Source organism: Paramacrobiotus metropolitanus, unplaced genomic scaffold (genome assembly GCF_019649055.1).
Source record: "Paramacrobiotus metropolitanus isolate TYO unplaced genomic scaffold, Prichtersi_v1.0 Parri_scaffold0000103, whole genome shotgun sequence".
In the NCBI taxonomy this organism is placed as follows: Eukaryota; Metazoa; Tardigrada; class Eutardigrada; order Parachela; family Macrobiotidae; genus Paramacrobiotus; species Paramacrobiotus metropolitanus.
Window position 1 is genome coordinate 257,642 of NW_026570323.1, and position 17,127 is coordinate 274,768.

Sequence of the window (17,127 nt, forward strand, 5' to 3'; positions counted from 1 at the left end):
TATGTCGCTCATCTGTTTACCACGAAAAAATCGTTCCGCACCGTTACTGTGTACCTCGCCGGTATACACAACCGTCATCGCGAAGCGGATGTGAGATCACCCACAGATCACGACCTTGTGGTGCGGGCACTGCAAGGCTACCGACGCCTAGCTGCCCCGCGCCCGGACACACGCCGGCCTGTGACCCTGCAGGTATTGCGGCGCCTGAAACACAACCTTCGCCGAATCGGAATTTCCCCTTACGAACAGGCGCTGCTGTGGGCCGTCTTCACCATGCTGTACTTCGGTTTTCTACGTATCGGCGAAGTGACCAGCAACGGGAAAACCGATGCGACCCTCAGCACACCCTCATGCCTGAAGAATTGACGGACTGCGGAAACCAAGTCGCCGTGCGCCTCAAGATCACCAAGACCGACCAAACCGGGCAAGGTTGCACCGTGGCGCTGGCGGCGACCGGCCGCTCGGTCTGTCCCGTGCAGGCTTACCGGAAGTACCTTGCCCATGCGCAGTTCACGTTGCCGGTGGGAAGGTGCCCTCTTTTCGTTCACCAAGACGGCTGCTTCCTCACCAGGCGTTCAGTCGAAGCCTCCCTCCACCGTCTCCTAGAGGGGCACCCGGACCAGCACCGGAATAACCCGTACAGTTTTCGGATCGGCGCCGCAACTACCGCCGCAAGCAAAAACGTACCAGACCGCCTGATCCAACGCGCTGGTAGATGGAAAACTAGCTGCTATGCGCGTTACGTCCGCAATGAAGGTCCAGTAGCCGTCAACCACTACCGTGGCAGGGATCGGTATTGTTTGGGGCAGTCGGGCATAGAAGGGATGTCAGAAACTCGAGGTGGTGAGGTCCACCTGCACTGTCCTCGATTTCGCACTGGCCCCGATACGCCGACCTGCTCGCTCTCAGATACCGCAACATCGCGTCTGTTTCCGGATAACCAGTAAAGATATTTTTAGCGGCATACCGAATTTAACCGAGGCTTAACATGTCCGGTTGCTACGTAGATAAGGCCACAACAATAACAGCAATAAACACGAGATATCCGTACGTACTTCCGGTCGTACGTCGTACACCAAAAAAATTGAGAGAATGTCCAAGTTAGGACATTAGTGACTTACTGGTTCTATGGATATGGAACCACCATAGAACCTCCATAGAACCTCCATAGAACCACAATGGAACCACGTGCAATGTCACAACCCGGCATGCTCCCATGCTAGCCCTCTTTTCTGGCGCCCATAGAACCACATAGAACCACCATAGAACCTCCATAGAACCACCATAGAACCACAATGGTACCACGTGCAGAATCACAACCCGGCATGCTCCCATAGTAGCCCTCTTTTCTGGCGCCCATAGAACCACATAGAACCATCATAGAACCTCCATAGAACCACCATAGAACCACAATGGTACCACGTGCAAAGTCACAACCCGGCATGCTCCCATAGTAGCCCTCTTTTTTTGGCGCCCATAGAACCACATAGAACCACCATAGAACCTCCATAGAACCACCATAGAACCACAATGGAACCACGTGCAAAGTCACAACCCGGCATGCTCCCATACTAGCCCTCTTTTTTTGGCGCCCATAGAACCACATAGAACCACCATGGAACCTCCATAGAACCTCCATAGAACCACAATGGAACCACGTGCAAAGTCACAACCCGGCATGCTCCCATACTAGCCTTCTTTTTTTGGGCCCATAGAACCACATAGAACCACATAGAACCACCATAGAACCTCCATAGAACCACCATAGAACCACAATGGAACCACGTGCAAAGTCACAACCCGGCATGCTCCCATACTAGCCCTCTTTTTTTGGCGCCCATAGAACCACATAGAACCACCATAGAACCTCCATAGAACCACCATAGAACCACAATGGAACCACGTGCAAAGTCACAACCCGGCATGCTCCCATACTAGCCCTCTTTTTTTGGCGCCCATAGAACCACATAGAACCACCATAGAACCTCCATAGAACCACCATAGAACCACAATGGAACCACGTGCAGAATCACAACCCGGCATGCTCCCATACTAGCCCTCTTTTCTGGCGCCCATAGAACCACATAGAACCACCATAGAACCTCCATAGAACCACCATAGAACCACAATGGAACCACGTGCAAAGTCACAACCCGGCATGCTCTCATACTAGCCCTCTTTTTTGGCGCCCATAGAACCATATAGAACCACCATAGAACCTCCATAGAACCACCATAGAACCACAATGGAACCACGTGCAAAGTCACAACCCGGCATGCTCCCATACTAGCCCTCTTTTCTTCCGCCCATAGAACCACATAGAACCACCATAGAAACTCCATAGAACCACCATAGAACCACAATGGAACCACGTGCAAAGTCACAAGCCGGCATGCTTAAATTCCATCACTACACACTCTCCTTGGGCTTGTCTTCTTGCGGCGGCGGGATTTTAGGATTGCATTCGGTGCTTAGACTTCCGCTAGCTTGTACTAATTCAGCCTCAAGTAAGACATAACTCGGTTCTTTACTGTTTTATTAAAAAATAATTTGATTCTTATTGCAGTACCGCATTTTGTGCAGTAACGACTTTATCTTGTGTCGCGCTTCGCGCGGAAATGAACATTCACCTCCCTTTTTGATACTTGATTTGGATCATGCGTGCGCTGTACCGATCACTAAGGCCGTTTTCATTTCGGCCAAGTTCATTTCGGCCGCCATTCACTTTGGTCGACCATAACTTCGGCCGCAGTTTATTTCGGCCGACGTTATTTTGATCGAATTAGGCCAAGAAAACGTTATTTTCGATTTAACTACGTTTTGATGGTACCATAACCTTTCGAATAACTTAAGATTAACAAAAGATTGAAGATAACAACTTCTGAATAACCTAAGAATGACCTAAGAAAACCTAAGAGACCTGAGAAAACTTAAGAATAACAATCCCAAGAATAACCTAAGAAACCGAAGCAACAAACGAAAACTAGGAGAACAAAAATGGCCAAATGTCTTGTTGCCAAAATTTGCGGTTGCCAAAATGAGTGCTGCCCAAAGTGAACCTCGGCCGAAATGAACTTTGGCCGAAGTCGCAAGTCCGCCGAAGTAACACTATTTCCAACATACAGATTCATATGTTATTTGAGGATTTTTATATCAGATTAATGGCACCTTTCTTCGATTTTTAAATACATTTCAAAAATATTAAAACTAAGTATAAAATTATGGGAAAGTGCTATCAACTGAAAAGTGAAATTGATTTCGTTTTCTACTTTAAAGCCATGTCTCCTTCAAATCAAAGTTTCAAGAAGATCGGGCAGCAAATTGACTAGCAACCTGACATTTCGTACATAACAATGGGTTTCAATGCCCGTTTTACCGGATGGGCCAACAAAATGGCGGCCTTTGTTTTTGTTTTCGCTCCGATTAAACAACTTTGCTTACCAGATTTCAGACCTTACCAGTAACTTTCCGAAGTTACGACAAAATCGCAAAATGAAAATTTTTTGAAAACCGGCAGAATGCTTATCCCGCAATTTTAAATGGCACCGCGACATTTCGCCGCCGACAACTCGTCGCAGGACTTTTAGTCGCAGACATTTCGCCGCAAACGTCGTCGCAGGACATTTCGTCTATAGGACTTTCCGCCGCGCGACTTTCCGTCGCATGGCCGCTTCGACGCAAGGAAATTTCGCAGCAAGGATATCCCGACCAAGCGACATTTCGCCTATCGGATAAATGATTTACCGAGCTAAATAAAAGAGTCAGAAAATTAAGAAAAAATAAGAATAAGAAACCAAAGAATAACCTAAGAACTGAAAAAATCCTAAGTAGAGATTTAAGAAAGCGCGGTGATTTAGTTATGCGGCGATTATTCGCATCGTTTGAAAAGTCCCAAAACGAAATGTCCGCGACCAGAAGTGGCTCCATATGAGATCAGTAGCCCCTCATTGTGCAAGCGTACGTATTTTTGCGTAGCCTACAGCACTCACTTATTAACGAACGTTTGCACTAATTAATTAATGATGCAATGCAGTTGACCCCGGTTCCGCCCTTGGCGAACGCTGCGAATATTGGGAAACGAGGCTGGCATATATGTTAGTGCCAGACTGCCAGTATTGTTTGTCTGTACTACTGCATCATTAATGTAATGGCGGTCATGGCAGACTTCATGAATGTGGATTACTTACGAACAATGCAAATTCTATGGAAATGCCGAGGAGTTGATGAGACGGCGGCTTTGGTGATAGCTAAAACTCCAACGGCAGCATACGCAAATATCTATTAGTTTATTTAGTAAATCCTTGATCGCAATTGGTGCCTAAGGGGCGGCCTTACGTAAGTATTTATTATCATCTATAAGTATAGCTAAATCCTTGATCGCAATTGGTGCCTTAGGTGGGCGGCCTTACGTGAGTATATGTTATGACTTCAATAAATCGGCGTCGTCGATGCCTAGCCACACCATGATAGCGAATACTGTATGCGACACCACGTTTAGCACACTTGTAATTCTTCCTATCGCATTTACACAACAGACGTGAACTTGATCGTTATACCGTTACTCTTTAGCCGTATAAAAGAATTGTTATTTACCAAAAATTTATTCATAGCACCACCGCGTACTTTTGTACTTAAGTGCACTGCTACTAGTACACATACCGTACAACGAGGCTTATGTTAAGGGTTAGGATATAATTTGTATGATCATTCCAGTGTCTTTAATTTTTCTGATTACAACCTTCTACATCAAGATCAATTATTAGTGTTGGCTGCTCTCACGCTTGCATTAAATTTTGGGAATCGGTATTACGCTCTTGATATTATCGGAGTACAGTACTTATTTACGGCCGCAGTAAATACTGTTGTACATTGTTAAGCTTCTACTATGTACGTAAAATATAACTGCATCGCATCAGTCTGGGTCCGAATCCCAATTTTAATATTCGCATGTGTTCGCAAGATTCGCCAAGTTCATGCTAAGGTTAAAGTGTATCCAGGATACCTTAACATTTTTACAGCTTGGAATGTACACATAACTAATTTATATTATAGTAACTGAATTAACAGTACGAGGCAGTGTTACTGACTTGTCGCATAAGAGAGGGGGCCAAGTGGGGGCCAACAAGCCAAAACCTTATAAAAGATTGAATAAACTTAATTAATATTTTTAATTGCATTTTTACTGGCGTGTGGTCGGGATTTCCATTAAGCATTCAATCCGGGGGTAAAAACCTTGTCGTGCTGTTGTTACAAGGGCTAAAGGTAGTCAGCAAGTACTAAAACAGACTTACGTAATAATCAACTCGCGTCATAGACAGAACCCTTGGCATACATAATGCTAATAACAAGATTACATAAAACAAGAACAGGATATGAAGATCGACTTTAACCGCTTCCTTAGCGAACTCACCGAATGTCGCCAATACAGGAATACCAGAACCGGTATACTAATGGTTAGGCTCATTTAACACAACCTCAGCAGGAACGTTGGTAAACACTGCGAACGCTGCGAATGCAGCGAATATAGGAAAATCAAACCCGGCATGTCGTTGGGTATGCTTACAAAGACTGACTTTTAAAGTATCCTTGGCGAACGCTGCGAAAATGAGAAGATCAGAACCGGCATAATTACAGTGACCGCAGCAGCCATTTTGGCAAACTGTGGGAATAAGAGAATATAGGAAAATCAGAATCAGCATATTTACAGTGGCCGGAGCAGCCCCTTAGGCGAATTGTGCGAATGCTGCAAATATGAGAAAATCAGATCCAGGATATAAAGAGTAACCTGACAAGCTACACTGGCGAACTTTGCGAATGCTGCAGTCTTGATAATTTAGGTCTGACTAGCAAACTAATCTCAACAATTCTCCTGTAATCGGCAACTCCCATACTATCGTCACCGACTGGCTTTTTCAGTGGCTGCTGTATAAACCGAAAGACTCATAAACGCTAATATTTGCAGACGAACCCACATGCATAACTCCAGAATGCATTGCGTCTGATGCAATAATTATCGTTTTGAAATGCGTACGTCATTTGCGTAGGCTACATATATGGGGTTACTGATCTCATTCTTTACCCCGGCCATTCCCATAATTATATTATAAGAATGCTTTTAGGCCTCCAGGCTCCAGCAGTCAGTCCGTTCGTTAGCAGCGGTCTTGCTGCCCAGTCATAGAGTAGATCTAGTGCACAAGCGTTTGTGCAATACAGGTCTCGGTCACACGGGTGCTGCTTAGCCCACGACCATAAATACTGACATAGGTACACGTGATCGCTGACGTTGTCATCTAAGGCTCGTAGGGTACACAATGAGAGGACGCGGATCGGCGAAAATATTTCGGCTAACGCTCTGCTCAACCAGCACTCAGTTCGGTGACCGCTCATTGCGGCGTTCCGTTGTTATAGTCATATGTCGTTTCTGTTGGTTTTATCTCAAAGAACTTAACTTAGACGACAGTTTAGAATCTATAACCGTAAGCTGGGCCATATCCGGAAGGTCCAGAGGGTGACCAAACATGATCAAACTGACCAAACTAGGCTCCCAAAGGTCCTGCTAGTCCGTAAAGCCACCCCTACATCAGATATACCAAAAAAATCACAGGAGAACAAATTGCTAAGATTCATAAAAACATGAAGCAAAGTTCCGAAAATTATTGCTCACTGGCCAATACTGGTCACTTGAGAATGCCATGCCGGTTATGACACGGCTGGGCATGGTACAATTTTACAAATAAGAGTCGAAAATTCATATTAATTGGCAGCAGCGTCGTACAAGATACAATTAACAATCAAAATAAAGCTAAAAAAAGCTGTATTAACTGACTTATAAATATAGTGGGCGCGAGAAAAGAGGGCAAGTATGGAAGCATGCCGGCTTGTGACTTTGTACCCGGTTCCATTGTGGTTCTATGGTGGTTCTATGTGGCTCTATGGGCGCCAGAAAAGAGGGCTAGTATGGAAACATGCCGGTCTGTGACTTTGTACCCGGTTCCATTGTGGTTCTCTGGTGGTTCTATGTGGTTCTATGGGCGCCAGAAAAGAGGGCTAGTATGGGAGCATGCCGGGTTGTGACTTTGCACGTGGTTCCATTGTGGTTTTATGGTGGTTCTATGGAGTTTCTATGGTGGTTCTATGTGGTTCTATGGGCGCCAAAAAAGAGGGTAGTATGGGAGCATGCCGGATTGTGACTTTGCACGTGGTTCCATTGTGATTCTATGGTGGTTCTATGGAGGTTCTATGGTGGTTCTATGTGGTTCTATGGGCGCCAAAAAAAGAAGGCTAGTATGGGAGAAGGCTAGTATGGCATGCCGGGTTGTGACCTTGCACGTGGTTCCATTGTGGTTCTATGGTGGTTCTATGGAGGTTCTATGGTGGTTCTATGTGGTTCTATGGGCGCCGGAGAAAGAGGGCTAGTATGGGAGCATGCCGGGTTGTGACCTTGCACGTGGTTCCATTGTGGTTCTATGGTGGTTCTATGGAGGTTCTATGGTGGTTCTATGTGGTTCTATGGGCGCCAGAAAAGAGGGCTAGTATGGGAGCATGCCGGGTTGTGATTCTGCACGTGGTTCCATTGTGGTTCTATGGTGGTTCTATGGAGGTTCTATGGTGGTTCTATGTGGTTCTATGGGCGCCAGAGAAGAGGACTAGTATGGGAGCATGCCGGGTTGTGACTTTGCACGTGGTTCCATTGTGGTTTTATGGTGGTTCTATGGAGTTTCTATGGTGGTTCTATGTGGTTCTATGGGCGCCAAAAAAGAGGGTAGTATGGGAGCATGCCGGATTGTGACTTTGCACGTGGTTCCATTGTGGTTCTATGGTGGTTCTATGGAGGTTCTATGGTGGTTCTATGTGGTTCTATGGGCGCCAAAAAAAGAAGGCTAGTATGGGAGAAGGCTAGTATGGCATGCCGGGTTGTGACCTTGCACGTGGTTCCATTGTGGTTCTATGGTGGTTCTATGGAGGTTCTATGGTGGTTCTATGTGGTTCTATGGGCGCCAGAAAAGAGGGCTAGTATGGGAGCATGCCGGGTTGTGACCTTGCACGTGGTTCCATTGTGGTTCTATGGTGGTTCTATGGAGGTTCTATGGTGGTTCTATGTGGTTCTATGGGCGCCAGAAAAGAGGGCTAGTATGGGAGCATGCCGGGTTGTGATTCTGCACGTGGTTCCATTGTGGTTCTATGGTGGTTCTATGGAGGTTCTATGGTGGTTCTATGTGGTTCTATGGGCGCCAGAGAAGAGGACTAGTATGGGAGCATGCCGGGTTGTGACTTTCTAACCGGTTCCATTGTGGTTCTGTGGTGGTTCTATGGAGGTTCTATGGGTTCTACTGTGGTTCTATGTGGTTCTATTTGTTCAGGTGGTTGTGTCCTAGTCTGTTGGTTTAATCCCCATAGAACCGCTTAATGTCCTAACTTGGACATTCTATGAAAAAATTACCAGTCGCCAGCGTTACTAGGGACAGCACGGGTTGTCCGCTTGTCCTTCGTGTCCGGTCGTTCGGAAAGCTGGAAAGGATACTCGTATTGACGTACAGCGGTACTGACGACGGCTGCTGTTTTATGATTTCAGGTTGTTGATCTGATGTGACACTCGTTTTTTGCTGCTGTTATTTTATTGTTGTTCTTGCGCTTTTAACACACTGTACAGCGTTGATGATAACAGGGATTAGAAATGTGGTGGTCATCGCTTACATATCTGCCATATAACCGATTTTCGTTGTTTCTTAAACGAATTGCTGACTACTTTAGCAGCTGGCGCTTTATTGTCCCCGCTGGCAACCTGAAACGCTGGGTTATTACTGTGTTAGAGGAGGCAGAAAACGCGTGCGTTCTATGCAGCTGTGTGTAATCGCTAAGAGAATTTTGTCAAATTTTAACAAAGTATTTTACAATATGTAAATTGATACGCGCGTTTGATTGCATTGTCACACCTACTGACAGCACTGACATGGTTACACATATGCACTTGTCCAGCATCAAGGTGAAAGGAACAGCTGTATAGCAGCTAAAAAAAAACGGAACGAGAAAAGTACACTTCACACCGTAATCAAGCTTGCGTTTCAAAAGCCCAACCCAAATTAACTCAGCTTTATTCTTTGATAGCAAGACACTCACGCCTGAATTTTACCAAACCGTAATCCTGCTCACGCAGAGAAAATATTTATGGTTAATGAGGCGTAGGCGCAACATCACGTCAGGCTGCCAGAAATTCCCATCGATCCAGTCAGCATATTGTTGCCAGTTAATTAATCCGTGTTTCCAGTGTACGAAGCGCCAACCAGCGAAAGAGAGGATCACTTAAGCTGGGCAGAAGATGAAGCACTGCTTGTAAATGCGTATTCAAATTGCCAAGTTGGAACGTCCACAAAATCATTAGCAATGACATTCAACCGGATGTTATGCCAAACAGAAATACAAATTCCCGTGAGGAATCGTGAGAATAAAACAGCCTTGCGGTGCGGTGCTAATTAACGTTACGTGCTCCAGTACCGCTGCGCGAACCTTAACGGGAGCAGGTGCAAGCTGCACACTGCACAGTTACCTAACCTATCATTCACCTGTGTCGTCTCGCTTTAGCACCAAACGTATGTTGGGCAACGCATCCTTGTCGCGACCGGCAAAGAATGGCAGGCCGACAATCTAAAGAGTCGTTTCGTTGACCGGAAGATCCCGAAAATAATTGGACAATCTGGATCGGCCGCCTTCCTGAGGCAGCCTGTATACTTAACAGCAGTTAGAGGGAATGTAACTGCTTTTTGCGGCCAGTCAATGCGCGGCCTGGGTTTTATTCTCAGTTTTTGATTTCTCAACTTTTCAACTGGTGTGTTTTTCAACTGCACACTGGATGCTGCCGGAATGTGCGAATGTTAAAACACCTGGAACGACGGAACATACGTTTAAAAACCTTTAACCTGGTAATAAAAAAATGCACCGGCATAGCACTCGTTGCAGTGCTTTGTGCATTGTGTTGATTATCTGGCTTGTGCTCAGCCAAGGTCAGCGAGCACCGCCAGGCCCCGTCCAACCGACCCTGGAGGTGCGGGTGGTCAGTCTACAGATACGAGAGCCCAGCGTGGCAGTCGGGCTAGTATGGATGGGCGGCGCGCTGCAGCTGGCCGTGCAGCGCGCCAACGAACGCTATGCGCAGCGCGGACTGCGCTTCTTGGTGCATCCCGTGGACGTCATGATCAACTATACCTGCGCGCAGACGGCCGCGGACGGGATTTTCCACATGGCCGACTATTATTACCGCCACAATTTGGACCAGCAATCGTTGGACACGTGTGACCTCTACTTCACCAACAGTATAAACCAGCTTCTCAAAGCATGGAAACTGGCTTGTTGTAGACGTGTTCCTCTTTGCAGGTTGTATGGACTATTTTCAGATGCTCTCCCTATCTAGCGGTAAGCTGAGTCATACAACTCACCATCAGTAGCTTAGTGATGTCAGCTCCTTTACAACCGGCAAAACCGTTCGGCTTAAAATCGTGTTCCGGCAAAGGTGCCCGGGTGTGATGTCGGTTCAGGGTGTTTGAAAAGGCCAGAAACAATGAAAAACTGGGCCAGCTAATTAACGACCGGTCACCGATAAACGTTTGCCCGGGTTTTCTTGGTCTAAAGACAAAAGTCCTGCTGACGGAATCATCCGTTCGGTTTTTAACCTTTTTTGCCCTTCACAGTTGTTTAATCGTGCGTTTGTTTCGCAGAATGGAACGCTTTCTTTTTCAACAAGTAAGCCAAATTCCTAGTTTTCTTACAGTTGGCATGACCTTTAGTTATCACCAGTATCAGATAGTCATTTAGTCATTATCCTTCACAAATCATCAACGGCTCTATCCAGTTTGACAATGGTATGTGTTTATACTGTGTTCCAGTGGTATCGCGTTACTGTCATCCGTCCCACCGCGAATGACCCCCACGTACCTGTTGAATCTGGCCGTCAGCGAGGTGGACGCGGCACGCACCGTATGGGGCATCCTCCGCTCCTTCGGCTGGTCGCGCGTGGCTCTCCTGCTGGACACGCGCGCCACCACCGTCTTCTACGCCTACCTGCTCAATGCCGCCAAGGCCTTGTCGCTTGCCAACAACGTCCCGCTGACCTCCTATCCCTTTCAGCCCAACGACAACGCTTCCATCGCCACCGCCCTACTGCGCGCCCAGGAAAACAGTCGCGGTACGTCACCAATCGTTAAAAGTTAAAAGACGTTATCGTATGTATGGATGTTACTCTTCTGTATGATCTTTCTTTTCTCTATTCAACTGTGGCCTGCAGTTTTCTTCCTTTCTTCTTCTGCGCCCGTTGCCTATCTGATAATGGTAAGTTACACGTAGACATACTGCGCAAGTTGTACTCGTGCCGAGGCGTACGTAAAGGCACCTTCCCAAAATGCTTTCATAGCAGAAATCTGTTGTCTGTTAACGTGCAGTAGCGGAAGCGCTATTTTTTGCCTTGAGAAGGTCGCTCAAGATCTCATATTGTGCAGTTAATCGGCATAATTGTGCGCTTAAAGCATACAGACTCTGCAGCCACCGTTAACATACATTGTACAACGTGCAAAAAAGTACAGAAGCGCTAATGAAGTTAGCGATCAGATTCGAAAAACAAAAAAACGGTCTAACTGTACATTCACCTCGAGGTACGGAAAAAGTGCCGATATATAAGCCCAACAACTGCAAAGGAACTTTCTATGGGCTTGTGTTTACAATACATTATACAATGGCTAACAGCGCTGGCGGATGCCGTGCTCCTATAGTACCATTGCTCACACCAAAATGAGCAAGTAACGTTCTATCAGAAAAAAATGTTGAGAGCATTACATTGCAGCTATTCAAACTATATCGTTATCACCCGTCATTGATGCTATTTCAAATACACGAGAACATAACTACGTATCATACACGAATGCATACGAGCATACGCGATCTGGGAGTTTGTGTACCTTGGGGAATATAGGAATATCTGATTGATCTCAAGCTATTTTTCTGATCTTGCCGTTCTTTCATCATGAAGAATTCTAGGCTGATTAAACAGATGAAACGAAACGAAACGTGAAACGTGTGGTGGCAGTTTCCAGTGAGTGATTACAGATTCATCAGCGGATTTATCGATTCTTTTACTTGATTCTATGAAGGCTACTGATTACCTTCCGCTCAGGGGCTACTTTAGATGTTGTCTCTAGTTGTATATGAAATGTGTGGTCACTGTACAATTCGTTCTCACAGGATCTGGCCAGTCAACTGGGGATGACCAACGGAGAATATGTGCGTCTGCAGAATATGGTTTTACGAATGCTTCTGTAAGACCTTAAAATTTGATGGTCCGGCAGGTGTTCCTCAATGTCCAGCCTGTCCAAAATAACTTCTACGGAAAGGCATCCTTCTTCAACAATCCCAAGCCGTTAGTAAGTAGAGAAGAGCCTCTCTTGTTCGAATTAAACTGATAGAAAAGGGTTTAAATATCTTATTCAAAATACTGCCTTATGTTGCATTAAAACTTCGCTCGGAACGGTCCCAGTTGAGAGCATCCCATGTTGTTGGACAATAGCTTGTGGGACGGAACTTTCCGTGATCGTTCAGCAGTTGTGCCGTTGCAGATGTTGAACTTGACTTGGAACCTGATTTTTCTCACCTTCCATGAATCCGACGACACCGAATACGAGCGACAACTGAACGGTGAACTGCGTCAGTTGGCCTACGAGATGTACAACGTCACATATGAGCCAGGATTCCAGGTGAGACATCACATAATTACTGCAGTACACTGACAGATTTACCGGGTTATAAGAAGGCATTTAAATGGAGAAGCGCGAGTAACCGACAGGAAAGTGGATGGGTTATTAGTGGATGCTTAATGAAATCGCATCCACCTTCGGACCAGAGTCTGGCAAGAAGGATGCACGAGGAGGCTAATTCAGCATGAGAATGCTGAACTAGGGCACTTCGTTAAACATTAGTTTTGAGTAAACTAGATAAAATAATTACAGTGAGCAAGCATGCGCAGACGCACATATGTACTTACCAACAAAAAGCCACGGCACTGATCTTTTGTCAGAACGATACCAGTACAGTATAGCTATACACTGGTATTAGCGTACATTACAATGAGCAGTATTTCGGAAATAGTCAGATCGGGATAAGTTTTGTAAACTACTGCCCCACAACCGATCCCGATGAGTGTATTCCTTTTACAGGCGCTAAGCAACTACCCGACACGCATGGCTTATACTGCCATCGAGCTAATTAGCGATACCCTGGCCGGCAAACTGGATGAATATCGCCGACTGCCGCCTGCGCAGCGCGCTGCCTTCTGCGCCGGTGATCACCTGGCTTCGCTGCTGTTCAATCGCACCATCCCCTTGCCGCACGCCACCGTGGCGGTTGACCCACACGGTCGTTCTACGATGGACATCGACATTTGGATGTTCGACTCACAAACTCGGAATATGAGCGTAACATTAACTCATGCTTTACCACATGTACTTACACTGTAACACTGGCATCCTAAACGGTTGACATTCGTGCAGATGTTCGCGGTGTATCGTTCCGTTAGCGAAACGTTAGAGTTGAAGCACACATCGGTTCGGGATTGGCCAACTGGCAGTCCACCGTTGGATGTACCGGTGTGTGGCTTCTCCGGACGGGAAGGGCCTTGTCGCGACCGCGGTATGCTCCGCCACGTGCGACCGATATATGTAGTTCAACTCAGATCGTTGAAGATGTCGCCACAATGACATATTAAGCATTTTGCAGCACGGACCGGATCCGTCTTGACCATCGCTCTTCCGGTGGCCGTAGGCGTTGCGGTGGTGGTTCTGGGAGCATCCTGTGCGGCACTCTTTGCAATTCGGTAAGTGAGACGTTGTTACATAATTTCATCGCTGTAAAGGAAAGCGGCTGGGTGCCTGCTAACAAATTCTTATATATTCACCAGATTCAATTATCTATATTACTCCGTCTAATAATTAACTAAGTTACTTGCCCTTTCGGTGCTCGGAAAACCCTGCTTTGTTGTGCTTTATGTTGTTAAAATCCATGCTGTCGGCAAGTAGTTCTTGTAATGCTGTGAAAGGGATTTGGAACTTACAGAGTTGTTATAAGCACTTCGTTCACGTACCAAATTTACTGTATGATTTGTGTAAAATCCGAGGGATATTAGAGTTATTATTGGGTTCTCCAGTCTGCTAAAACATAGTACGAAATTTGCGGTTACAGAAGAGCGCGACGGAACGACCGATCGCGTTACTGGTGGCTAATCAACGAGAATGAGTGGGACGGTAGCCTGATTGCGACTGGGAAAGAAGTGGTCAATCCGGTATCATGGAGAAACACGACGGTGTGGCTCACCACGATGAAGATCCACGGCCGTTGCAACTTGCCACTACTTGCGCGTCTCGTGCCCGATACGACGGTTAGTGTGCGACGCAGTGCCTGCAGTCTGCCAGCAGGTAAATAGATAGCACCATATTAATTAACAAATGGCTTGATTTCACAGCATCCCAATGTCAATGCGCTGCTTGGTGTGGTTATTTTGCCGCATCAGGCCATCCTCATTTCGGATTACTGCAAACGCGGCTCATTACTGACATTGTTGGAGGTATTGCAGCTGGATCATGATTTCCAGTTATCCATGGCCCGCGATCTGGCCAAGGTACGCCGCAGTAATGATCCCTCCCTTGCCCTCCACATTCAAACTGTCAGTCCTTAGGGTCTGAGTTATCTGCACAACAACATCGGCCGACCGCATGGCTGTCTGTCTCCCGGCTGTTGCCTCATAGACGAGCATTTCACTTTGCGTATTGGGCAGTTTGGCTTCGTCGCCATCAGCCATGCCCTCTCGCCAGAAAAATCCCCGGACGCCCATGCTCCCAATAAGGACTTGGCTTTCCCTGCTGATATCTACGCAGCCGGTCAAATACTTCTGGTGATCATCTACCAGTTGGCCCACACGGCGCCCTCCCAGCTAGCCATCAGGGCAGCGAAGGAAGTCGAAGTCGGCAGCGAGAAAGAAGCGGCGAATCCCGATATCCAGCGACGCCTCACACTCCTCGCCAACCGCTGCCTGCACAGTAATCCCGTTTCGCGCCCAACGGCCAAGCAACTTTTCACCGACTTTGGGCGATTGCGTGTGCCGGGGCAGCCGGCGTCCCGCAACGTCGTGGAAAGCATCATCAGACGCTTTGAGGCATACACGGAAACCCTGGACGAAGCGGTGCGCGTGAAGACCGAGGAGTTGATGGGCGAGCGAAAAAGGTGTGACGATCTGCTTAGCGAACTACTACCCCGGTAGGTCAACGTTTCCTTTCGGTCAAAACTCCAAACGATATACGGTTCGTAATGAAACTTAAAAAACCTGAGTGTTGGGTAGATGCGTTGTGGACCAGCTGCGCAATCACGAAAAAATGGTAGCGGAGTTCTACGATTCCGTCAGTGTCTTCTTCTCCGACTTGGACAACTTCGTCGACTGGATGTGCAGCGTCCCACCCGAGATGGTCATCGGCACCGTCACGGCTTTGTTTAGTGCTTTCGACGGAGCCATCCAGGAACTGGATGTCTACAAAGTGGAGACTGTGCGGGATAGCTACATGGTCAGTGTCAACCACTACATTGTGACGTGCCCAAACAGTTTCGTCGCAAGTCCGACTTTTACAGGCAGTCAGTGGTATTCCGGTTCGAGGCGACAACCAGCACGTGGTAGAGATTTGCCGAATGGCAATCAAGCTGCTGCGTGTGTTTGCCGGTAAGGAAGCCAGAAGGAATTCGAAGAGTCAAGAGACGCCGATAACAACAAGCACTGGGCATCCGAATGTCGGCCATCACTCACCGCTAGGACTGCGCTGCGGCATCCACTCCGGTGGGCCTTTCCTGACTCTGGTCTCATTCGGGGTTGATGGTTCAGTTGCATCATCCTGAAGGATATCGTTGACCTTGCTTATGATCAAGTACCAGTATTAACACTATGGTGCGCTACGTTTCTTGTAGGTCCGTGTGCTGCCGGAGTCATTGGCATGCGTGTTCCCCGTTATTGTCTGTAAGTCATTAAAACTATCTGTAATCAGTTGCAGTGGTTTGTAATGCTGACTGACCTTTACAGGTTTGGTGACACGGTGAACGTGGCTGCCCGCATGAACACTAACGGCCAGGGCGGTCGCATCCACCTCAGTCAGGCCAGCCATGACCTCCTCGCTGCCGACGCCGGCAACCACCGCTTCTGTTTGCAAGAGCGCGGGCTGCTTTTCGTTAAGGTATGGAACTGGATTCTTTGACTGTTCGACTGCTTCTTCATCCAGACTGATTAAGCAACAGCGTCGCATTACAGGGCAAAGGAGACATGCTCACGTACTGGCTCGATCAATGACGCGCTTGCCATTCGTTTGTTCACAAGACGTGCTAAACAGTGAAAGAATATAGTATTAATTCAGGACAACAGTACGACAGTAACGACACTGATGTTCCTGTATTCCACCGGCTCAAGTGTCGGCACAACTGGTATTACATGCTACATGGTATCTTGTGGTAAGCATGTAGCAAGTACGGGTATAAATACCGTATAATTAACTGAGCAAATTCGGTTTCTCCTGATAACCACGGAGGAATCTGGAGTTATTATTGGACGCTACACATTTTAGCCGAATAACCGGTGATCTAGTCTTAGTGGTTGACTTTAGTTAAATCTACTTTACTCAGAGCCCAACTGCCCTGTCTGTTGTCTTTTCTGATTTTAGTGGAATAAGCACTTCTCTAATATATCGTGAGCAATATCCCTTACAGTTGTGTAATCATTTTACAAGTACAGTTATCTGCGCAGATGCTTTCTTTCTGAAGCTGTACAGTTTCTAAATTTCTTGCTGCCTACCAATTTTAATTCCGAAAAAATAAACTACCCGCATTTAGTCGAAGATGCCCAAGTGAACTAAAGATCACAAATTCATCGCCACCATCCGCTTAAAAACAGCGTCTACAGAGCGGAAACTCCAAAGCTGTTTTTCTTTGAAATTGTAGCACATCTACACATGTATCTGGAAGTTCGCAGCACATGTGCGATGCATCAAATAAGTACTATACGTTTGTTTGAATATGTTAGTTTGTTCTTCGTTTCACATTAAAGCGCATCCGGAATAAATACAC

The 17,127-nt window shown here is 46.7% G+C and overlaps 1 protein-coding gene across 1 annotated transcript; it reads left to right on the forward strand.

Annotated features, from left to right (window-relative positions):
- The first annotated feature begins 350 nt into the window (after positions 1 to 350).
- LOC129597336 (uncharacterized) lies at positions 351 to 16,265 on the forward strand. The gene is made up of 19 exons (XM_055494823.1): positions 351 to 529; positions 9,994 to 10,307; positions 10,369 to 10,407; positions 10,710 to 10,734; positions 10,878 to 11,176; positions 11,276 to 11,319; positions 12,226 to 12,264; positions 12,330 to 12,404; positions 12,597 to 12,734; positions 13,194 to 13,392; positions 13,604 to 13,665; positions 13,743 to 13,849; positions 14,215 to 14,410; positions 14,495 to 14,650; positions 14,708 to 15,285; positions 15,368 to 15,587; positions 15,652 to 15,853; positions 15,982 to 16,030; positions 16,094 to 16,265. The coding sequence occupies exons 1-19, from the start codon at positions 351 to 353 to the stop codon at positions 16,263 to 16,265; spliced, it is 3,093 nt and encodes a 1,030-aa protein (XP_055350798.1).
- The last annotated feature ends 862 nt before the right edge of the window (positions 16,266 to 17,127 follow it).